The sequence below is a fragment of the Poecilia reticulata genome, chromosome 17 (genome assembly GCF_904066995.2).
Source record: "Poecilia reticulata chromosome 17, P_reticulata-male-v2, whole genome shotgun sequence".
NCBI classification, from domain to species: domain Eukaryota; kingdom Metazoa; phylum Chordata; class Actinopteri; order Cyprinodontiformes; family Poeciliidae; genus Poecilia; species Poecilia reticulata.
The window spans coordinates 22,743,363-22,768,413 of NC_088846.1; the positions used below are offsets into that span (position 1 = coordinate 22,743,363).

General features: G+C 37.7%; 1 protein-coding gene across 1 annotated transcript in view; it reads left to right on the forward strand.

Moving 5' to 3' along the window:
• col11a1b (collagen, type XI, alpha 1b) overlaps positions 1-25,051 on the forward strand; it is a 98,230-nt gene that overhangs the window by 9,446 nt on the left and 63,733 nt on the right. The window contains exons 2-8 of the mRNA XM_008434369.3: positions 1,761-1,925; positions 5,398-5,611; positions 9,029-9,191; positions 20,036-20,164; positions 22,793-22,882; positions 23,156-23,254; positions 23,546-23,851. Coding sequence (XP_008432591.1) covers positions 1,761-1,925; positions 5,398-5,611; positions 9,029-9,191; positions 20,036-20,164; positions 22,793-22,882; positions 23,156-23,254; positions 23,546-23,851 — 1,166 coding nt within the window. The remainder of the gene's footprint in view (positions 1-1,760; positions 1,926-5,397; positions 5,612-9,028; positions 9,192-20,035; positions 20,165-22,792; positions 22,883-23,155; positions 23,255-23,545; positions 23,852-25,051) is intronic.

Here is a 25,051-nt window from a genome sequence, read left to right on the forward strand (position 1 = left end):
GCCAAAAACTAACCTGGAGTCTTCTACTTAAGAGAAATGCTCACAAAATGACATTACCCTAGAAAAAGCATTAGGTTTTGCTCTTTCAGTATCCACTCTATGACTGTTTTCTATTACCAGAAATATTTCCTGAGCAGCTTAATTTGCCAGTCTTCTAATCAAGAGAAATGTATGCAGCTGTCTTTAAGCCACCTGACCAGCAGTATGCAGCAAAAGGAATGTGCCATACAGCCAGGGAACACTTTGATTCTGGCGCTTTCTATGGGATCTCATTAAAAGGTCTTTAAACTGCTGGAATGGTTTGATGGAACATTTTTAAAACCATGACCTTTTAAAACCTGGGTTTATTCTGATGGCGGCAGCTGGCTCATATTTAAACCTGTGTATGGAAAATTGGGAGTTTTCTTTAAACCAGGATGCAATCATATTGATATTTTCAAAAAGTAGAGTTTTGCCGGGATTGTGGAGCACATGTAAGCATCATTTCTACACAATTACTGTGAGGCTTCCTTAATCTAAAATCTCCTTAAATTCTATTATTCCCGAACCTCAGGGCTTGTTCAACAATTGGATAGATAAAAATGTTGTCCCAAGTTCCTCCTACACCTTCATACCAATTAAATTAAAAGCTTTATCTATTAGTTTTTATGAGCTACAGAAACAGTAGGGGATGAAACAAGTGAGAGCCAGTGATAATTATTGCGAAGCTGTTTGACCCAGGTCCCCCGGTGCATTGATAGAAAAGTGCATAAAAAGAGCGTAAGAGAGTGTTTAGAAGGCTGTAAAGCCACCCCCCTCTGTGCTCTCCTTATTCTGAAGCCCTGTTGATCAGCATCAGCTACTCCCATCATCACTTACATGCTGAACCCTTTCAGCTGAAGGGGATAGCGGCAGAGTGCAGGCAGGGGGCCAATTAGGCCTGTTGAATGGTTGCCACCATTTTACTGCTTACCAACGCAGCTCATAAAAAAGGCTCTGCTCATAGATTTGTTCAACAGTGCTTAAATAGGCTATTGGTATAATTGGTGCAAATGCTGATTTAACTTCAACTTGCCATGTCAAAGCTCTAGCAGCACATAGTAAAAGTTATATGCAGTCCAATTTTTCATCATCGCATATAATTTTACTGGTACTTTGTTGTTACAAGTTTTACCTGACTTTTATCCATGTCAAGCTGCTCTGTGTATCGGAGTAAATCATGTTCATATTGCGTCTTTGTCAGTAAGTTCATTGGTCATTTGTACAAAGACTCACCATGCATTTTTGCTCATTGTAAGTTAAACTTTTAAAATGTAATTGTGAAGTCATTTCATATGCAATGTTGTTCTAATAGTAACCGTTTATGCAGCATTAAAGTTTGTAGATTTACAAAAACAACTGTACCATTAAAAGGTTGACCATTTAGCACCCAGTGTATCATTTTGAGACAGGAAGTAAAAAGTGAAACAATAGCTAACTTTGTTAAAGAGGTAGAGGTGTCAAAAAAAAAAAACATTGCGATGCTTGAAAATGTTTTGTTTATTTGATTTCTGCAATTATTTCTTGAATAATGTTAAAGTTTAAGGACAACACTTTAGTTTAAGCCTGTGTTGTGCTTAAATTTCATGTTATTTCTTGTGTCATGTATTAAAAATTACTATATAGGTTAGCAGCACAATTTTTATAACGTACACATCATGTTTTCTATTACATTTTATTTAATTTTGTTGTAAAAAAAAAAAGACTTGTATTTAAGCAAATCTTTAATTTTGTCTCCTCAGCTGAACCTGTCGATGTACTAAAAGCGCTAGACTTCCAGAGTTCTCCAGAAGGAGTCCGGAAAACACCAGGTTTCTGCACAGTCCGGAGAGGATCCAAGCCCGACGTAGCATATAGAGTGACAAAAAACGCTCAGATCAGTGCTCCAACCAAACAGCTCTTCCCAGGTTGGTATAGATACGTTTTTGCCTCTTTTGGATGACTAGCTGTTTCATAAACTACCAGAAACTTTCAAAAATACTTCAAGGCATTAGAAAGTATAAATGACCACCTTCTGTGACTGGCTGGAGTTGAGAAGACAGGAAATCGATCAATGTAAAATCCTGTTTAAGCAGAACTTTCTTTGAGAAATAAACCAAAGGGTGTATACATTGTTAATAGCTAACTGTTCAGTCAATGACTTTGCGTAAAATAAACTTTGCATAAAAGGCTAAACCAAGACAGTACCAAAATTTAATTGCACCAATTGATGCTCAGAAACAGAATTATCAAGCCAAGTGTACTTTCTATGCAACAACAAATGAAGTACTCAGATTCAATAGAAATAGCTTTATTAAATAAAGTAGCTCGGAGTCAAGAGTACTTTCTATGGATAAAAAAATAATTAGAAAGTTTGGAGTTCAGTTGTTATGTCTTGGAGAGAAGCATACGATTGATTACTTCTGAATCAAAAATTAGAATATCCAAAGCTACTAGCAGCAGTAGCTGTAACAATAATCCCAGGAATGAAGAAGGCACTGCCAAGCACAGAGGCAAGAGTATGTTATATGGAAAAGACACAGCAAACAAAGAACAAAAGGTTAGACTTGTCCATAAAGCAATTCAGAAAAGAGACAATTGATAACTATGAAAAATAATACAAAGTTTCTGGTATTAATTGTTGTAAAAAGGGCATTAATGGAATGTAGCAAATGGTTGCCTTTGTAATTAAAACAATGCAATATACTACAGAAAAACACTCAGCTGATTCTACTGTGATCTGGTCATGTCCAAAGAAAGTCTCCTTCATTAAAATTTGATTGCCAACAAACTCAAGTACTTAGTATGTGGCTGACATCATAACTTCTGGTGGGATTATTATATATCGGCATCATCTTTTATGGTTTACGACTTATTTCCTGTTTGATTTTAAGAAAGAAGTCTACATTTACTTTAATGAAAGAAGCTCACTCATAGCAACAAATATTTGCTTTTCTGGATAAGAAGTATTAAACGTTAAATCCACTAACTGATGTAAATCTACTTTCTGCCAATTTCCTTTGTCGTTAATAGATTTTCCTGAATTGAGACGCTGAAATGAAACCATGTTTTTATGCATGGATATTATGAAACCATGTTTTTATGCATGGATATTATGAATCATGATGTATGTAATTAGAATTATACAGATGCGTCTACAGCCTGTTATTTTCTAGTTACTGGTACTAGTAGTAAAAAGAGTCCTGAACTGCCACGCCAATTTATTTTACATTCACAGCAGGGAGACATTTTACCTGCACTAATTACGTTTGCTAACATTATTTTGCTTTTTTTTATTGCTTTAAACAGCAGGCATCTTTTTTAAAATAGATTTGAAGTCTTGAGCTCTGATCAGCACCTGAAGTACTGGAGAAACTGGGATTACACACAGCATTGGGAACAGAAAATATTAATACTCGAATGTCATCCTGAGGGGCTGCACAGTGGCGCAGTTGGTAGAGCTGTTGCCTTGCAGCAAGAAGGTTCTGGGTTCGATTCCCGGCCTGGGGTCTTTCTGCATGGAGTTTGCATGTTCTCCCTGTGCATGCATGGGTTTTCTCCAGGTACTCCGGTTTCCTCCCACAGTCCAAAAACATGACTGTCAGGTTAATTGGCCTCTCCAAATTGACAGACTGGCGACCTGTCCAGGGTGAACGTTAGCTGGAGATAGGCACCAGCACCCCTCCCGACCCCACTGAGGGACAAGGGTGAAAGAAAATGGATGGATGGATGTCATCCTGAGATATTAAGACAAATCATATTTAAGAACTGAGTTGGAAATGATGAAATGTAGCATTCGCCTACTTAAGCTCTTGGCAAATACTATGACATTGACATTGCTCTAATTCATTAAGGATCTGGTTTAAAAAAACAACTATGTAACTAAGGAAATACTAAGATGATCTACACTTTAGGTCTTATGCAAAATAGAGAAAGTAAGAAAACTTTACTTTTGAGAGGAGAAAATGTACAAACTTAGCAAAAAAAAAAAAAAGCAATCAATTTTGTTTGCTTAGTTTCAATTTGTTGTAGCAATCCTTTTTAGAAAAAATCTCTTACCCAACCACAAGAACCTGGCACCTCCTCATCCCTTTCTTCCACCAGATTTCACCCAAACTAATCCCAAAAGTATTCAATAGGGTTGAGTTTAGGACTAGACACAGCTCATTCCTGTCCACTCCAAATTTCTGTAGGTAGCCTCTGTTAAGCTACTCTTTGTGGGGAGAGCTTCATCTTATGGAGGCTAGAGACGGGGCTCTTAGATTGGAGACATGGACTAAAAATTATCATTTGGTCACAAGTAAGTGAGTTAAGTTTGTCAAAGTTACTTTATTTACATTTGTTTAACTTACTAACTTACTAAACGTAATAAATTAACATGGATAAACTTAATTTGATTACTTGTGACCAATTAATCTTCTCAATATCTATCTACACTCAGATAGTGTCAAATGACAACAAACCTTGTTTTGTTTTTGTTTTTTTTTGTCCAGTAAGGCAGATTTTTTGCCTACCTTCACAGTGCCTCTTTGTTTTTGAGTTTTTTTCGTACACACTCAGCTGCTGGAACCACAAAAGCATTTTTCTTACAAATGTGGCACCATTTAAAGGCGTATAAACACGCTTTCCAATAGAAGATTTATTGTCCAGAAACATTTTCACAACAAGAGGAAGAATTGACCAAACACATATTTCCATACTTTTTGTGACAAGTTTACAAAGGACAAAAAGTAAAAATAGAGTCTAAATGTGTTTTTACAGATAGTTTCTAAACACAGTAGTCATGGTATCTTCTCTACAGACTTTTTTTGCATGGTAAAAAATATTCTTAATATTTTACTTACCGAGAGTAATTAGGTATATGGCAAAACCATCTACACACAGTAAAAGTAGTGTTGCTGTAGGACGAGCAGAAGACATAGTTTCTGTTTCTCTGTTGCATCCACCACTTTCTCTTAACCTTTTCATTTTAAAAACACAGATGGCTGCAGCTGCAACGCTGAAGTGTCTCCATCTGTTTCTTACTTGCGGTGCCAAAGTCTACGAGCATCTTTCTGTCTCCTGTTTTATCCCATTTGTTGGATGTTTTCAAAAAGCCAAGTATGCAGCATCCAACTTCAAAAAACAAAACAAAAAAAAAATGTTTTTCATGAGACATTAAACTCAACGAAGCACCAGGATCAAAAATTTGGAACAAAGGAATCTTGTTTCCGAATCACCAGTTTCGCATGAATAATTCAATTAAATGGAAAAATTTAAGTCATTCTTGTTATTAAATCAATGTGTTGCAAAGCAGTCCTGTAAAGCTTTGTTTACTCCTTTTTTTTGTTGTTTTAATTACACATGTGCAAGTGCTTACTGACATGCCACTCTCCATTCGTTTTCTTTTGTCACCTTCAGGAGGAGTTTTCCCTGAAGATTTCTCCATTCTGTTCACTATCAAGCCCAAGGCTAGACTCCAGTCTTTCCTTCTATCCATATACAACAAACAAGGCCTCCAGCAGCTGGGGGTGGAGGTGGGCCGAGCCCCCGTCTTCCTATATGAGGACCAGCATGGCAAGCCCACCCCAGAGGAATACCCTTTGTTCCGCTCCATCAACCTTGCTGATGGCAAGTAAGTGATTGCCTTTTCAGAAAAACAACACTGGAGGTAAAACCTGGGTGGTTGACTTTTGTGTGCTTCCAGAATCTCCCCTGTCTTGTGGTTTAGTCAGATCTAAATTGGGTTTTGAGTGTTGGAACCTTAAGTTTGTGGTGAAGGCTGTGTTCTGTTGTCTCAGAACGAGAGCGGCACAAATTAAAGATCATTTCAGGCATTTTTAATGTGATTCATAGGTCATGTTTTATTTCAAACAAAACCAGTCTGCGCAAAGTATTTTCTCAAGCTCCTCTGGCCTGCTGCGTATTAATTATTATCATGTGTTTGTTTAGTCATTAATAGCACATGGAACAAGTCAGACTGTAATGGCAGATAAATTGTAGCTAACAGTATAATGACAGCCTTTGTTTTGTCTTGATAATTTACAGCCGCGGCGTAGTGATATGGTGCAATGGTGAGGATCCTTATGAACTACATAGCTCCCTTGTGAAGCAAATTCAAACCACTATTAAAAGTTGCCATTAATCATTTATATAAATGGGACCAGAAATGCATGTAAATGTTTCCATGTGTGGATTCTGTTCTGTTAAAAAAAGTATATCACAATATATATCTAAATGCAACGTTTTGGAAACATATTCATGCTCCTGTTTTCACATTTTTGTGACATTTCATCTGAACAATTTGAAGTGACTGACTTAGAATGTTGCATTGTTTTTAAACCTTTTTTACAAATAAAAATAAAAAGAGCGTTAGGGGAATTTGTATTGAAACCCCATTAAGGTGAAACCTATCAATCAATGAAACCCATCATCAAGGTGGATCTAAATCAAGGCTAAAAACTCCTTTGTTTAAAGATGCTTTTGAACAATATTAACTAAAATTTCATACATTTTAGTCTGAATTACATCTTTACTATGCCTCTGCAATGTAATCCTTCTTTTTTTTAGTTTTTATTTTGTGAAGCACTTTGAATGGCTTCACAAAATAAATGTGCTACACACATAGACCTGCCTTGCTTATCTTAATCAATTCAATTTTAAAATCACCTAACTAACAAGTGAACAACCACAGGCGTATCAAGACGTCACCATCCATCTAAACTGCAGCTGGGACGCCTTTGGTCAGAGAAAAGGGCAAAGTGTTGACGGTAACTAATTATTCTAACTAAATAAATTAGTTTGTTGTTCAATTCTGAGTATTTTGGCAATTTTTGGCTCCAAATGATTACAATCAAGTTTATCTACAAATTACATTTCAGGAACAAGGTGATTCAAAGTGCTTTGCATGACTTCAATTAATGAGAGTCAACTCTAAACATATGGGTTTTTATCCTTGATTTAAAAGAACTCATTGTTTTGGTTGTTTTGTAGATTTCTTGATGTCTGTTCCAGATTAGCAATGCATAAAAATGAGATGCTCCTTCTCTATGCTTGGTTCTGCAGATGCAGAGCAGCTTTGGTGTCATTCAGTGAACAGAACTAGTTTAAGGTCTGATCTGAGCTACAGGGGTCCAGAGTAAGGACTTAAGAACTGGGTTTCCTAGCTATAATGAGAACACAAGCAACTTCAGTTGTGTGTTTTCAGGCAGAACTGTGAAGACATTCAATTGAACCAAAGATAAATGCATGGAGGAGTTTCTCAAGATCTTGTTGGAACATTAGTTTTTTAATCCTGGAAATGTTCTTAGGGTGACACAAGGCCAACTTTGTCTTTAAGGGTCTCTGAAAACTCAAATCTGACTCCATCACTCTACCCAGATTTTAGGCCTGTTCTGTAGTTTCCAGCTGTAATACTTAGAAACTACTGTGCAATAGCTAGTAGTAGCTGTGTGGTGACTCTTGATCGTTCCTCATTATGTCCAAAGATAATAACTTCAGTTTTGTTTCTGTTCAGCTGTAGAAAGTTTTGGCACGTCCACACATTGATTTGTTCTAAACATCTGTTCAGGTCCGAAGTCACCTGGTGACTTTGTAATGTAGAGTTAAACATTTTCACCAAAGCTGAGTAAATGTGTAGGATCTTTCAGTAACGTCAGCAACATGTGGGTAGGTCTAAAAGTAGTCATGACATTAATGTTAGTTGGTCATTCTCTTATGTTATATTACTAGTTATTAACTTATACCATGGGGGTTGTAGTTCCAATGCAAGTCCATTTCTCGTTTTTTATTTCTTTTTTTTAAAAAAGTTTGACAGGTATAGTTTTGCGTGGTCCTTTACATAAAGAACTTTGAAGTAGTTGCTTATGGGGTAATACTTTCTGGCACACCATTTCGAATGGGGTTTATACAATCTTTTCTGTTGTCGTGTTTGAAAAAACAAACGACTACTAGAGTTAGTAGTCTAAAAGAATTAGACCACTAATTATTTTAGTAGAATTAGTGGTCTAATTCTACTAAAAGACTAGCCCTTGCTCTTTAATGTCTAAGGGACTGTTTTAGAATGAGGTTAATAGCTTTCTTTTGTTGCAACCTAAATGGACATTTAATGACACAGATAATTGCAAACGTCCTGTCTTATAATTGCCTTGCAGATCAGACCACTTTTCAGTGTCATTAACGTTTTCCTCTTTGTGACTCACATCCTTGTTTTAATTGGACTGTGTCCACAGCTCGCAGCAGATTACCTAGCGTACAGAATAAGAAATACCCCTGCCAGTTTATTTTGGCGTTAGACTCTGTCTCCATCAGTTGCAGAGCAAGAGTAATACAAAAAAATGACAGCTGGTTGTATAAAATTTGCCTCATTCTGTTCACTGCTGTTCTGACAGTGGTTGGTCATCCGCTGTCTGATGTGTTAACATTTGTCAGTTCCTGTTTTAGAAGCTGCAGTACAACAACAAACTGTACTAAAGTGCCTTTAAACTTTGTAGAAATCATTTCAGAACTTGTGCCTTTTTCACTTGCTTATCTGGACTAGATGCAAACATGAATTTGTCTTTCAAGGTGCTTTTGCAGGTGGAAAGAGGTTCTATGGAAGTGGGTTAGCTGTTGAGCAGATCTCTACGTTCTGCCAAGCGTAGCTAACAAATCCTGCCTTTAAAAATCCAAAGTCACGTTAAGATAAATAAAATAAGCTGGGCATAACCACCTAACACTTGGCAAACCAAAGGCTTGTCCCTACTGTGTAGAGCGGTAAAAAAAATTCTCTTCATGTCTGTACACAAAATTTGATTGATAACCTTATGATTGATCTGGAGCTTTGGACAAACTACCAGGCAGATTTTGTTTCACACACTGAGACGGCTGTTTTTCATCTACCGGCTGGCTCTTGTATTTCAAAAAGTAGGAAAGCAAAAAAAAAATGGAATATTTCCTGATCAGTGTGTGAATGTGACTGAATGTAGATTTGAAGTCCTCTGAACTAGATAAAGTGTTATGCAAGTACAATTCTCTTAGTTCACAATTTCTGACCTTTCATTTTGCTGCACAGATGGCACAGAGTCGCTATCAGCGTTGAGAAGAAGAGCATTACCGTCTTTGTGGACTGCAAGAAGAAGCTGACCAAACCGCTTAAAAGAAGTGACCAAGCCGTGATCGACACTGAAGGCATTACAGTCTTTGGTACCAGAATCTTGGATGACGAAGTCTTCGAGGTAAATTTGAATCTTAGACTCTTGGTGTATCTGTCTGCGTGTTCTATTTTAACAATGGAAAATGCATCTGGGGGCATAACTGAGTGATGCCTTTTTAGTGTGAAGACTTAAAGGTTTTATTTTTATTTAACTGCAAAAGGTATTAAATTAGACTTGTCCTGGGCGTATCCCAGTGACGGCTGGAGATAGGCACCAGCCCCTGGGTGACGCTTCATGGATAGATAAAGGATGTTTAGATAATCTGGACTGATGACAAATGATCAAAATTAAACTAGGAAGATTCAACTTCTTAATAGCCTGCATGTGTGGAGCGTTTCTGGCTTTTGAAGAAAACAGTGAACATATTTGTGACAATGGGGTTGCAAAGACAATCTGTTAGCAATCTATTTACAGTATATGCTGATGGAAATGTTTGATTTTTTTTTCCCACGATTGTATTTATAATTGTTGTTTTTTTGGTTATAACCAGAAAGGATACATGTAAAAGTAATTTAGAGATATAACTCAGCTAACGTAGCGTGGTTCTATAACACTTGAAAAGATTTAAGATTTAAGGCCACTTCGGGACTTCAGATACTGAGCTAAAATTAAATGTGTGGTTAACTTTTATGCCAGCATTTACTAGATACTTGTTAACTTTGGTTACAGTTGAAAGAATAATCCTTTTATTTACAGCTACCAATTGAGACAAGAGGAAATTAGAATTTTTTTGCTTAGTCCAAACATTTCAGTGACACATTTAAAGGCTATAGATTTTAGATTATTTATTTTTTATTAGGTTTTTAATACCACTCAGTGGTGAATTTTATTGGCCAGAACAACAATGTTGGATTTGGTTGCATGTTTCATAAAAGGCCTTTTGCACAGTGTGTTATTCATTATGTTATTCTAACCCTCAGCACGGTCTGAGTTGTTTTAAATACTTGACTAGCACAGAAGACAGAAGTCTGCTTTCAGAATATTTCGTAATATTATTTAAATATTTAGAACACAATGGTTAGAATGGGAATCTGGACCGTGCAGAATTATTCATTTGGCTTTGTGAGGGGAGTTTGCATATGTGTGGACTGCACAGGTAGCATCTTGCTGAGTGGAAAATGTGAGCTCAATGCTACCACAGGAAACAGATCCTCTTTGATGTCACTGCACACGGAATGCATGCAAAGTGGAGCAGCATGCAAGATGTTAGCTTCTGGGTCAGAGATGAAGACAGCTGAAAATGCTGATGCCACTTTTCAGTGCGAGCAACATGAGATCACGAAGTAGAATTTGATTTAAAACTTTGTTTTGTACATATTGTTTAGATTTACTGTAATAAGGTAAATTACTTATAGGAAACGAGGGTGGGTGATTCAGTTAATTAGAAGATGAGAAAATAATCGCAGCCTTTGGTGCTTCTACTGTTAATTCAGGATGGAGCTGCTTTGCTCTTGGAAAGCTCATTGTTTAAAGACCTATTACACTAAATAGTGTAAATTACAGAGTCATTTGTTTTGCTCCTTTTAGAACCTTTAAAAGGAAATTGCTATGTTTTGTTCCAAAAGTTTGGGTTTTTCACATGTTGCAAAAGGGTGTTAATTTGTGTTTAAGATAAAAGAAACCACAAATACTGACAAATTCTAAGCTAATTATTTTCATATTAAGTAGGATATTTTGGGATTGCTGATTACAAAATGATTATGGATAATCCACATATATTCCTTATCTTTTATTTGTAGTTGGATAGTTGTATATCCAGCTTTATGAAAACTTGCCTTAGCCAGGGGTTCAATTTATACTTTTTACACTCACTGTGTCTGCATCTCTTCTCATCTATACATTTGAGAGTTAAAATCTTACACAGTTGTAAAATTCTCTGTTTTAAGTTAAGTAAAAATGTAAAATATTATGGACATGACGCATAAGTATCAACCAGTAAAATCATTTCTGCATCTCTGCTGCTGACCTTAAATTACTTTCACGCTATTAAACATGTGCTGATCTTCTCTTAGTCAGGCTCCTTTGTGATTGAAATAGCTTTTATATTTTTATCTGAAGCAGTCTATCCTTGGGCCTTCAGTCATATACCAATGCATATTAACAATTCTTAAAACTTTTTTTCAAGCTGTTTTCCTAGAAGAATTGTTTGTAGTGGAAAAATCCTACGAAAAAAGATACTTGCTATTACTTTGTTGTTAGGTTGTAATTACTGAGCCTCACAGGTAATTTCTCTATTAAACTCCTTTAGACATTGAGCACATATCTGCCCTGCTGCACTAGATTACACAAGCAGGTGTCAAAGTTGGAAGCAAAGACAAAAGTGAAGGCTAGAGGAAAATTTGAGCAGAGTGTGCTTCGTCCTCCTGGCCTGAAGAGCCCAGATGTTTAAGAGATACGCTCACTGACCCTTTCCCTAAGTGCTACAGCTCTCCACCTCCCCTACACTCAACTACACTCAAAGGTTTCTCCAACTTTTAAAGAATATTTTGAAGTTAAAATAATACATAGTTCTCATTTTAATCAAAGCCGTGTGTTTTTTGTTGTTGTTTGTTTTGTTTCGTTTGGAGTGAATCTCAGTCTGTATGTCTCGGTGAAGGAGGAGGAGGAAAGGGAGGTGAAGATATTTTGTTCATGTGCCTGTTGTTGCTGCAGAGTGGATCGGTCCAAAAATGCTGTCCCTGGAGCAGGACAGACCCTGGCAGCAGAACAGCAAGAGCCTGACGGGCTCCAAACCTTAAATGAATCATTGTTTACAGTTTATAGTTGAGTTGGCAGGAAGACAAACATAACGACTGTTTCTCATATGCCTCGGTCACGCGCTTTTGTTTCAGATATAGTTAATTGAAATATTTTTATTTAGTTGAGAATGCCTCTATTCATCATTTGATATTTTTATGTATTTTTGGAAACTGTGTGCGAGATGCCAACACAAATTAGTGAGAGGATTATAAGTTGTTTTTTTGTTGTTGTTGTTTTTATTACATGTAAAACCAGAAAAGTGTGTCATGCATTTATGTCCAGTCCCCTAAATACATCTAAATACACAAGCTGAGTATTTACATGTATTTTTATTCTGATACATCTAAATAATATTTGAATAATCCAGAAAATGGTCACTTTACAATCTTAGAAACGTACATTTCACCGTTTGTTTAGAGCTACTTTCCCACTGGAAGGTAAAGTGAGGCAACCAAAGTCTCAAGTCTTTCAGTTTTCTTTTTGATTTTGCCTGTATTTAGCCACATCAGCATCTGGCCGTCTTTCCTGTCCCATCAAAACACCACCATTTTATAAGTAGGGATTGTTTGTGCAGCATGTTATTCACTGTTCGGTTTCCACTAACCTTAGAATTCTCAGGTACAACAAAAAGTTCTGTTTGGTTGCACTCCAAGAACCAGGTTATTGTGGAAATAAAGCCATCAGAAGCCTCATCTGCAGTCCTTAGATGTCAATTTTTGGTACGTTTTAAGCTGTGCCATATTGTTTCTATTTGCAAATGGTGGATTTAGATGATCAAGCTTAGTATTGTTTTAGAACCCAAGCCTGCTTTCAGTTTCTCCTTAACCTTATTTCTGACTGGCCTGGTGTGCTCATTGGACTCATCATGCTGTTTGTTCCCTCCTGTTCTCTAACAACCCCCTGATGCCTTTGCAGAACCATTTTATTCATAACAAGATTAGCTTACACACATGCAAAATATTTTAATTAAAACCATTCGAAAGGTCAAAAGGGACGAATGCAAATGCAGGTTTGTACAAAACAAGCCATTGTCTGAAAACTCACTAATAATTTAGTTTGCTTGTTTGTTTTCTGACATAAATGTTATTCTTATTTTTTTTACTTTAAACCTTACTGAAATATTTAATTGACTGGAAAGTGGCGCAGTTGGTAGAGCTGTTGCCTTGCAGCAAGAAAGTTCTGGGTTCGATTCCCGGCCCCGGTCTTTCTGCATGGAGTTTGCATGTTCTCCCTGTGCATGCGTGGGTTTTCTCCGGGTACTCCGGTTTCCTCCCACAGTCCAAAAACATGACTGTCAGGTTAATTGGTCTGTCCAAATTGTCCCTAGGTGTGTGTGTGTGTGTGCATGGTTGTGTGTCCTGTGTGTCTCTGTGTTGCCCTGCGACAGACTGGCGACCTGTCCAGGGTGATCCCCGCCTCTCGCTCAGAATGTTAGCTGGAGAGGAACCAGCAACCCTCCCGACCCCACATTTTCTTTACACAAGGGTGTGAAAAAGATGGATGGATGGATGGATGGATGGATGGATGGATGGATGGATGGATGGATGGATGGATGGATGGATGGATGGATGGATGGATGGATGGATGGATGGATGGATGGATGGATGGATGGATGGATGGATGGATGGATGGATGGATGGATGGATGGATGGATGAGTAACAGTTGAGACACATTAGAACCAAGGTAATTGCCAAAACCATTTTCTGACGTTATATCGCTGAGAAAGCAAAGAAAAATAAACCTAACCAGCAAGCAGATGGTTCAAGTACTTCAACAATCTTGTGAGCTACTGGGAGGGAACATGTTTGAACATTCAAAGGTTACCAGATATTGTACACCCACAGTGCTTGAAAAGAAATGTTATTCTTGTGTTGACAGCAAAGGCTGAATTTGACAGAACACTGGAAGAAATCTGGGGAATATTACACTGTGGTACCGTTTCTGTGTTCACTTCCTCCTGGTTAATTATTTTCCCTGTTCTGTTTTAAATATTCCATCTGTTCTTTTGTTCTTTCAAGATGAGAGGGACTGGTGAAGAATGATTTTTCTCATAACATGTCATGCCTTTTTTTGTTTTGTGTTTTTGATTTACAGTGAGTAAATTACAGTGTATTTCTATTGTTAGTGCTCACCATAGTAGTGGATAGAGAGCAGAGCATTTTAACTTTTTAACTTAAGGTAGTAGCTGCACAAACATATTAGTTTTTGTTAACTAAAACACCATTTGTAGCATTTTAGCTGGTGCTAGAATACCTAACTTCAGCACAATCAATGTTTTCCATTCAGTTTCTAATAACAACTGAAGAGCCAATATTATCGGTTTAGGTTAATATTGCATTTTTTGATAGCTTCTGCTTTTTAGCGTTGCAGATAATGTTAGCTATTGTTTGCTAACTGTTATATAATAACACCCATGTTTGGCATGATACATGTTTTCTATCAATAGCAACATGCTAATGCTAGCATGTTTGCTTAGTCAGCATTATCTAAATAAGATTCATACTCTTTTTTTGGCTAAATTATTACAAAGTTACATTCATAATAGCCCTTTAAGCTCAAAGCTCATGCATTTTGAGCAGGAGGGAATTTTATTGCGATGGTGGGTGACACAGACGGAGTGGAGTTAACATTTCTTCACTTTTTCTAGTATATTGCCGGGTTTTTCTTATTTTTTATTTTTTAAAGGTTTCATATATTTTGAAGAGCTCATTAGTATGTTATATTTATTTTTTGATTAAAAGAACTTCACTGCATTTTAGTCTATATGGGGATTTCCCCACTGAACTGGTTACAGTGATAAACTGTAACTAGCTTTTACGTAGCACTGATTGTTTTACTTTCCACCTTTAAATTGCCATAATTTCCTATTCTGGCAGTGGTAAACACCTTTTGTGCTTCCTATAAGCTAGTTATGTCACATTTCAATGGTACTGATAATAGTTAAATGAGTCTTCTTTCTCAGTAACAACTTCCCCTTTGAAGAGTGTTGCTAAAGGGATCAGACTTTAGTTTTTTATTACTGATCAATACTGGAAAGTGTGAAATCGTCCAATTTCAGCTTTCTAGGGGCATCTCTACCCTAAATTTAACACCACCAGTGGTTTGTTTAAGTCAACTTTATTGAAAAGAGAACCTTTGAGTCAATGAGAGGGAAAAAGTACTTTAGAAGTCTGAAAAGACATTCCTGTTATTACTATTATTATTATAATATTATTATTTTATATTATCATTACTATAGCCTGTTTATTATGCTCACCTGGCAGCAGACCAGCACACACCTCTCCACCGTACAAACATAAATACAGGACAAACACTCTACAAGCCAAAGAAAGGCGTTTAATTTCTTCCCGTCTCAGTAAAACTCATCTCTGCTGATTAAGCTTTTAAGTCCAATTTGTTCTTAATTTCCTAGAGTCAAGGAAGAAACCACGTATTTGTTTATACCTCTAAATTAGTCCAGCAAAAACATGATTTAAAAAAAAAAAAAAACGGTTTTGCACCTCCACTGGTTTTCTGATCTGGTGCCAGCAGGAGCTGTCTGTATCCAATCAAAGTCAGATCTTCATTTTTCACTTTTGGTTAACTTGGCCATGGAGGCTCATGAATTGCTTCTTGTAGCACAAACTGCACTCACCTCCTGCTGGCAATCAAAAACACATTTTTGACTCTCTAGTAACGAACCATTTCCAGAGACAAATTTTATAGTCATCTGCGCACTTGTAAAAAATAAAAAATAAAAAACCCTTTGCTTTTTGTTTTTCCACCCGTTGTGATTAATATCTTCTAGGTCCTCTTTGTGAGTCAGGAAGGATACTCCTCACAGCAGGCGTCCAAAATACCACAGCCCAGCAATAATAAAGCTTTGTCTATGTGCTTCCATAAACTTTTGAGATTATAATCAAATGTGAAATGAGCTTCAGGAACAAACAGGAGGCTGTTTATTCTCCACTGTTTATTCTCTGTCGCGCACGAAACAGTTACTTTCTCTTTGAGTGAAGTGTAAATAGAACCACCTTATTCATCTGTGCCTCAGCCGAGAGTTGACAATGTCGAGACATGTTGTAGTTGCGGAAAAACACATTAATGTGTTTATTGATGTGCATCCGTGACAGGATAATTTATCCCGCTGCGCACAAAATAGCGTCGAGCAGATTGAGCACGTTGCTGCAGATCATTCCTGGGATTCCGCAGAAGAACGTGAACAGATGCCAAAAAGATGTGCAGCCCGACCCAGACGTGAACGTCAACAAAATAAACTGAGATATGCACAAGGAAGTCAGAAGGATGAAAGGAAAAGCAGAGGGAGGCATGGGATGAGGATTCCACCAGGGAGTGTGGGATTGACTGAATCATTGCGAGGCCCAGGGAGCCTTCTTGTGCGTGTGGTCTCGCTGTCGTTTTTAATTAGCATATGTTGTTCTTGTAATGACTGCATGTGTTCTTAACACAGAAACCTTTGTTTAAAATAAGATGCTTCTACCCAGACTGACAGAGAGGACAGCTTTTAGAAAAGGGTGAAGCAGACAGAACTCATGCCAGCTCCAGTGTGTCTCTGTTTCATCACTTCTGTCTTTTCTTGTTTCTGACTTATAAATTTGATGAAAAAAAAATAAATAAATAACCTGTAGGCTGCTCTGTAACATCTAATCTGTTATTACTTTAACACATTTTGTTTTTCAGCTATTGATTCTGTTACATAAGAACGTTTTTCAAGTGCACCTCTTTCACAAATGTTTGTCTCCAGTGCAACAAACTGCCTTCAGAAATAAGGCATGTATTGGTGGGAAATTGACCCTCAGTCTAATTTCAGCTGTTCTATTAATGTGTGAGAAGTTTCTTAGAAAACATTAGTAAAAAAATCAACATCATGAAGCTCCAAGAAGACAGCCATTGTAGTCGTGGTTATGGTTATAAAATTATATCCCAATCTTTGAATATCTCAGCTCAATCCATCATCCCAAAGTGGAAAGGGAAGGACACAGCGGTAAATCTACTAAGACATGTCGGTCCACCTAAACCGACAGGCCAAGAAAGAGAGCATTAATCAGAAAAGCAGCCAGGAGCCCCGTGGTTACTCAACAGGAGCTGCAGAGATTCATAACCCAGGTAGAACAATCTGTTGACAGGTCAACTATCAGTCACACAGTCCATCAGTTTTATGGATGCATGGCAACTGTTCTAAAGATACCCGCTTTACAAGTTTTCCAAAAACCCTCCATAGGACAAATCAAAGGAAAAAAGTTCACGCTAAAAACACAAAGTTTAACACACCATCCCAACATGAATCACGGTGGTGGCAGCATTATGCCGTGGGGAAGCTTTTATTCAGCAGGCACTAGGAAGTAAGGCAGAGCTTATTGGAGTTTATGGAGCTAAATACAACGCAACCCTTGGGGAAACATTCTTTGTTGATTTTCCATGTAGAAAAAAAAATACATTGAAGCTTTCCTTAATGTGACTAACTGTTAAATGTATGGTACTGTAACAATACAGACTCGTAAACAATCATACACCAGAGAGACTGCTGAATTGTAAAGTAACGTGAAGGACTGAAGTGATAAAATGACACACCTGTTTTCAACCGAAGAGGACTGATCTGAGCCGACTCCCCCTGCACAAACCCAAAATCTTAATGAATCTGTGTTTAGTTTAAGTTGGCCTAACACCACTCAGGTTTACTGGTTACATATGATGTGAGTGCAGAGCGATGGGTATTTAATGCGTTCCAGAGATCTAAGCTTATACAGATGTTGCCTCCTGTAATTTAATGCACTCTGCATGTATGGGCTTCCTCCTAAAGGGGCCACCCGGGCCGTGTCCTTTCTTTGCTTTCCCAGCGTTATTTTGCACATTTTTATCACATAGGTGGAATCCGAAAGATCTGAAAAAGGTAGATGGATATTATTAGCGTTCTTAAGATTGAAGGCAAAGCACGTCCCGGTTTTGCTGTAAATCCTCACGATACCATCATGGAAAATATGCCTTTCTAACAGTTGGGAGAGGAGATCTAATTTCCTTTTCCATAGGCTCATGAAAAACAGACGGCTTCAGATAAGTACAGACTTTGGATATTTGTGTGCTGAGTGCAGGGGCTTGCCAACCTTAATGATGGAGTAAGGGTAACTGTAGCATAGTTCTTTTTAAAAGCTTTCAGACTCCCCTACAGCCTCGACACAATCTATAAAGCTTGATCTAATTAATAGTCAAGAGACTACTGTCTTTAGTATTCGACATCCGCCTTGTTTTTTTATTGTCTCGTTTTATTACCGTCATGCTGGTGAAGACCTTGGGTAGTGAAGCCAAAGGGAACAGGAGCAACACTTTATTGGCATTAAAGAATCCCTGTTATGCTTTCTGAGTTTTCCCCCCTTTTCTTTTCTTCAGCATTTTATAGCTTTTGATTCGTGACTGTGTCGGTGGAGCAGCAAAGTCAAAAAATCCACGTCAGAGGCAGTTATCATCACCGGCTGAATTGCTGCTTCTGAATTTGTGAATCAGATCTTTCGTATGGTGGTTCCGGATTTTCTTCCGTAGCTGTACTTATCTAAACTGCATGCCTGTGATACGCATTTCAGCAGTGACTCCCCAGTGGATAATTTGGCACAAGTCAAAGAGAGAAAGAACAGCTGGCTGTACTCCTGCAGTAGGCTGACCAGTCGGAGCGGACTGGGCTGAAATGAAATGAGACATTCAAGGATTGACCAGGAGCCATGCAGCAATGAACAGTTCCTTTTCCGTTTACCTGTTCATTTCATCACATTACAAACATAAACTTTACTTTACTGGAATTTTATGTGGCACACCAACATAAAACAATCAACCAGTTTTGAAGTGGGAGATAATTGACATGTTTTCAAAGTGTTTTACTAATAGAAATCCCAAACTAAAATCCAATGCAACCAACTGCCTTTAAAAGTCAACTAATCAGCTAATCTGCACCATAGAAACCAAGAACATGTCAGTGATAAAATTGTGAAAAACTAAAGCAGGTTTCAAACATTCGTTTTTTTTGTACATCCAATTGGACATTCTTCAATCCATCAACCAGGAAGAGAATCTGATGTCAACATTGCAAAGCAACCAAAACAGCTACACATCTAACCTGGGAAGAAGATTTAAAAGAAATGTTTTGACCAACAGTCACAACCCTACGTGTGGCAGAAAAGTTAAAATCCCTTTTGGTGAAACTTGGTGGTGGCAGCATCATTCTGTAGGATGGCTGTGTGGAACATCAACACTTAAACTGAACATAGTTGATGGCAAGATGGATGTAACTAAATACAGACTAACATTGGGGCGTAAACCAATCAGAAGATAGAAAAGTCATTCACTGAGGTTCACCTTCCAGCATCACATCCTGAGGTTCAGTGAAATTGTTTAGATCTAGAGTCAAAAACCTTCAGAAGCCAAAGAGACACTTTGACACTTTCAGACCTTGATTTATTTTGAAAAAGTTGAATTTTCTAGTGATTTACTTTCTAGATGTTCAAATCAGGAGTGACATAAAAGCAAAAGGATAGAACCACCTTTTATAAAGTTGTTGTAATATAACTGATGTTTATTTATATATATATATATGAAAGAAAGCATATTCTAGGACATACTGTATCATCCAAAATAAGAAAAAGGAAAATAGTCTGATGTGTAGTTTTTTATTTTGTTTTTCCGGATGTGTAGTTCTACCATCTTTAACGGTAACAGGAATGGGAACTGCAGCATTCCTGTTGTTATCTTGGATATTCATTCAGTTCCAACAAGTTTATTCATGTATGAACAATGTTAGAACTGTGTTTGGAGTAGAAATAAAATCTTTTGGTGTTTTGTTTCTTAGCTTGTCAGGTTTTTTGCTCATTTTTACCTCTAACTTGATTCTTGTGCTGATGTGGTTAAAGCTCAGAGCTCCATATTGAAGACATTTTCCAAACCAAACCAAGCTGGAAAAAAACACATTTCTGAGAAGAAAATTAAATAAATGACACCACAGATCATCTCACAGAGAATATTGGCTGTAAATTAACCAACAGACTCTTTGCTTATCTTTGCAGCCACAGAGGATGAATAATAACCTTTATGTGGGAATTTTGTACGTGCCTCCACTGATTCACCTTTCCTCTTTTTTTTCTAGGGTGACATTCAGCAGCTGTTGATATTGTCAGATCCCAGAGCCGCCTATGACTACTGTGAACACTACAGCCCTGACTGTGGAGCACCCAGCCACCATGACACCCCACAGGCCCAGGAACCAGAGGAAGAGGTCAGCATCTATGGTTTGATTTGTTAAAATATGGATCAGAATCATATCAGGATCCTATAGGAAGATGATGTCAGGAAGAAGTGGGGCAGTTGGGAGTTGTAGGCAGGATAATGTTTCATTCTCTCACATGGCATGGACAGAAAAGACCACAAAGGACAAAATAAGCAGAAAGCTTGGCTCAATGATCATCCCATGAATTTTAAAACTGTTCTAATTGGGTTTTTTTTTATTTTGGGGGGATTTTGCAGATGATTGAAAAGAAACAAATCGAAACTCGATGCCGTTTCAACCATCTGCACACGTTTCCTTCAATTTGTGGCATGTCAAAAATCCTGCAGCTATAGACAGAAAACTTGAGAAAAGCTTGAGGGAAACTGTCAAATCTGTCTCTTTCTCCACTCTGTGTTTTATTGGTGGAAAAGCAATGACATATCGAAATACATGCCTGGGTTTGAAATGAAAGTTTTATTTGGTACTGTCTCCAAAACATCCCTGAGAGTCTTTTAGGCAGATTTGTGTAAAGACTTCAGTTTCTTTTCATCTTTACGCTCTGTGCTCTTTTACAGTTTTATCTTATGGTTGATATTTTCCTTCAGTTTTGCATTAAATAACTGATGAACTCATTTTGGAAACTTGTTATTTTTTCCTGCCTCGAAGTCTTAGCCCACTTTGGAGTGGCCCCGAGATTTATATCGCTAACGAGTTCAGCAGGCTCTGCCCAGACTCACAGGGAAATTTAAGCTTTTCCTTCCCCGACTACTTCCAATACCTGGAAAAGCAGACTTTTGGTTCAAAACAAAAAAGCAGAGAAGCCTGTTCTTTATTCAAAACTATTGGCAGAATAGAGGGTACCAGCGCTGGAAAATATTGCTTCATCATCAAGTTACTTTTCTGAGCCAACATAAGGAGGTTGTCAATTCCAAATAGACAGCAGGGAGCAGTTTGGCTTCAAGGTCGTTGTAAATCTGGTTTATTTATTGGTGTATTCTGTACAGTTAAGACAGGAATGTTCTTCCTACATTCCAGCTCAGTTTGTTAAACTTGCTGACTCTCAATAAGCTGAGAAACAAATTCCACAATGTAGCTATTGTTTTTGTAACAAAAGAGCCTGAAGCAATTCAAAGTAATTGTGGAAAAAAAAAACTTCTTTTGAAGATGTTGGATCTCGTGAAGCTTGCTGTCTTGCATCACCATGCAGTATCAGCTGTTGGGCCAAAGGAGGAAGAGAAAGTTAGAGCCACCTTTCTATGAGAAAACACATCTATTTATGATTTTCCATCCGCCCTATTGTAAATCCATTCAGCTTAGTCCAAGTACTTCAACACCATAAATAAATACTCTTTGTTTCCCTCTGAGCCTGTCTGGATGCTAAGGCCAGGACTTCTTTTATGTGACCTTTCCCCCTCCAGACCGCATAACTGAGGCCAATGTTGAAACTTGTATTATTTTTATGAGCTTAGCAGCTACCTAGAGACTAATATTTATCCCTTTGCTGATTGGGTATTGCATATCAGGGGCTGCTCTGTTATTATAATCTACCTTGCCTCTGTTTGGATAATGCTAAGACAATAAACCTTTCTTCGCAAAGGACCGAGGAAGATGTTTTACATCATTACATGTTGGTCCTCTGTGCTTCTGGCAGAGCTAGTCGGACTAGAGGGTGTTTGTTAAAAAAACAACTCAGATGTGTGTCTATATGTATCTATGTATTTTTGAGGTAGAGGCACTTAAATCAGTGTAGCGAATAGGAAACACACTGGACATGCCATGCTGAAGACTGCAGAGACTAAAAGGGTACTGGACTCCAGTCATTAGTTTGTTTTTCATCAAAAGGTTAACAAAAACAAAAATTACAACAGTATGTGTCTTTTGAAAGAAGTCAAAAGTACAAGAACGCTCCCTAAATTCAGAATTTGAAAGTTGTCGTACTTAATTGCATTTTTTTCCCCTCAGTCATGACTAACTGTCGTCTCAAATGCCGCCTTTACAGCAGGAATGTCTTAGGTCCAATATTCAAACTAGGCTTTTCTGCATGCAGGTGAAATCACTGTGCAGGTTCTATAAGGGTACATTATCTTCTTCCTACAATCTAAAAGCATTCCTGTTGATTTCTGAGCAACTCCATGCTTTATATTGATATACTCATGGATTTATTATTTTTCACTGAATTAATATTATGCAGTGAGGCTTTTATTACATCTTCATTTTTTATTGCTCCAACTATAAAATAGCTATGACTCCATGTATTAGTACTTCAGTAAATATGATATACAGTTCAAGTCTTTTAAAGAGCCATTAATGACAATTAACGTGTTTTTGTGGACAGCATTAAGCAGCAACAGCAGGAAATTGTTACAGGGTTTATTTGAGCACTTTTTCATGAACTAAAGATCAGAATGATTTGGAAAATTGGGAAACACACTCATGCATACAGAAAACACATATTTTTTTGGTTATTGTTTTATATCGATTGGAAATTTGGCCCCTTGTTCTTTTATTGGCATGATGACCGAATATATATTTACTTTATCTTGTTTAAACATGAGTACTAGACTGTTTAGAAACAGAATCTTATGCATATTATGATTTTTGCTTAAATGCTGTAACATCATCTCTTGGTTCTTACAGTACCCAGTTTACGACTACGGTGAATTTTATGACTACGGTGAAGGGGAGGTAACCACTGACGCTCCGCCTACATCAGGAGCAAAGGCTGAGGTAAATCCTGATTATTGTAGTCATGATTACTTGTATAGTTCTTAGTATTTTTGATCATTAAATTCTTCACTGGGTTCTTTTTGCTTTCTAACTATTGATTGCATAGTTTATTGTATTTTTGGGTCGTTGTTTTTCTTCTGCATGCCACCCTAAACATCTTCGTAAAAAATAACATGCTTAAAGTTGCTCCTTTTTACCTGGCGGGAAGGGATATTCTGTAACCTTTTGGGCAGCTATTACCCTCACCTTTGACTTTATTTTTTCTTCTTTCAGACAAATGCTGGTGGAGAATATTCCACTAACGAGTATGACTACACCGTGGTGGAAGGGAGTCAGCCTGATCCTCCGACAGAGACTTCCAGACAAAGCCAGGTGACTCTACTACTTTAGCTTTCTTTGACTTGCTTCATAGTTATCCATTTAACAAACATGTCATTATTCATAAAGTGGAGTTGGGACCCATATGATATCGAGAGGGAATCTACACGTAATCTACAGAAATAAACTCGAAGTGACTGCAGAAAACAACTTTTGTCTGAAATAATGAAGCTGTTTGACTAGCTCATTACTAGTGTTTTCTTAATGTAGCAATCAGTAAACCTGCAAAAAATATTTACTTTTTACACTAACAAATCCTCCATGCCTCCGCACTTCCGATCCCAGACTTACGATGCCGAAATAGAGGAGGATTATGTCACCGGTGTGGATGAGGTCGGAGTGGACCCCACTGTTGCTGTGGAAAGTTCTGATCCAGTGGACCCACCAGTGAAGGCGCAACCTGAAACGGATGTGAAAGAGTTTAAGGAATATGACATGAAGGAATATGACACCAAAGAGTTTGTGGAGAAACCCTACGACTACGGCACTTATGTGGATTACGACGATTATGGTACCACCAATGCAAAGCCGACCCCCGAAGTGTACGAGGATGAGATCGGTCCCGGTGTTCCAGCAGAGACAGATTTCAGCGTAAGTGGTTTACGATTAACAACCTGACTTAATATGGAAAAAGCCAGAAGTGTTTGTTTGTACAAATGTGCTGATGATCAGAATTGCGTCTGGTTTCTGATCTCCTGCTTTTGTAAAGATGTACCCTTGTAATATCTATCTATAGGCAAACGAGTCATGCAAATCAGAATAGTCGGATCAGATTCAGCTCTATGCAAATAAATTGGTAGTCCGAATGAGAATTGGTGTATGCTGCTTGACAATTTGTGCAGCGTGGATAGAAGCACTTGTTCTGATTGCAAGATTCCTATTGTGGCAACCTGACCTGACTGTGTATGTGTTTTCCATGTTTGGGTAGCAAAACTGGTCTGTTTATTTCTCATCCTGTAATGTAGGAAGACCAGCAGAAAACTGCTTCGCCTGCAGCTTAATTAGGGAGTGCAGTAACATCTCAACTGTTATTAGAACATGGCGCCGGTCCGTTCTTGGCGCTCAGAAGACACAGAACAAAAAAACAACAACATTTGTTTGTTTTTATGTACAGCACAGACAGTGGCACAACTTCTGTGTGTTTTAGGTAATTTTTTTTACAACACTTGGCAAGTCAGTGCTTCTATTCCAGTGCATCTTTGATCAAATTCATTCATTTTGTGCCTGTATAACTGATGCATTCAGATTGTTTAATCTAAATAGGCTTCAGTCCGAATATTTTTCACATGTAAAAAAAGCTATTGATTTTGGTTTTCCATAAAAACCAGAAAAAAAGAACAAAAAACAATAATATTGTACACAGCAAGGTTGTGTGTACATTAATTTGTGAAATTAAACCATCCGTCAGGGCAGAATCGGCAACAGACATGTGTGGTTCTATGTTTGGTTGTTTCCTATTTTTATCGGTTTGATTAAAATGTTGAACAGGACCTGCATGAATGTGACAAAAATAAGGCTTTAGAGTCTGTGCATGTTGTGCCGCTGGAGTATACAGAGGCTAAACACGACTATCATGGGTTTGGTTTCTGAGCGTGAGACCTTTTCTGCATGTCTTTCTGTTGGAAAAAGCCACTAGTGACATACAATTTTGAAAAAAAAAAAAAACCTAAAACTAAAATTGAGTTCACACACCTGCTTCTAAAAGTCTGGCTTCCTCTCACTTTTACAGCCTGAGTGACTCGTATTCATAAAAATTCAGTTTCATATTTCATGTCTACGTTTCCTTTGAAT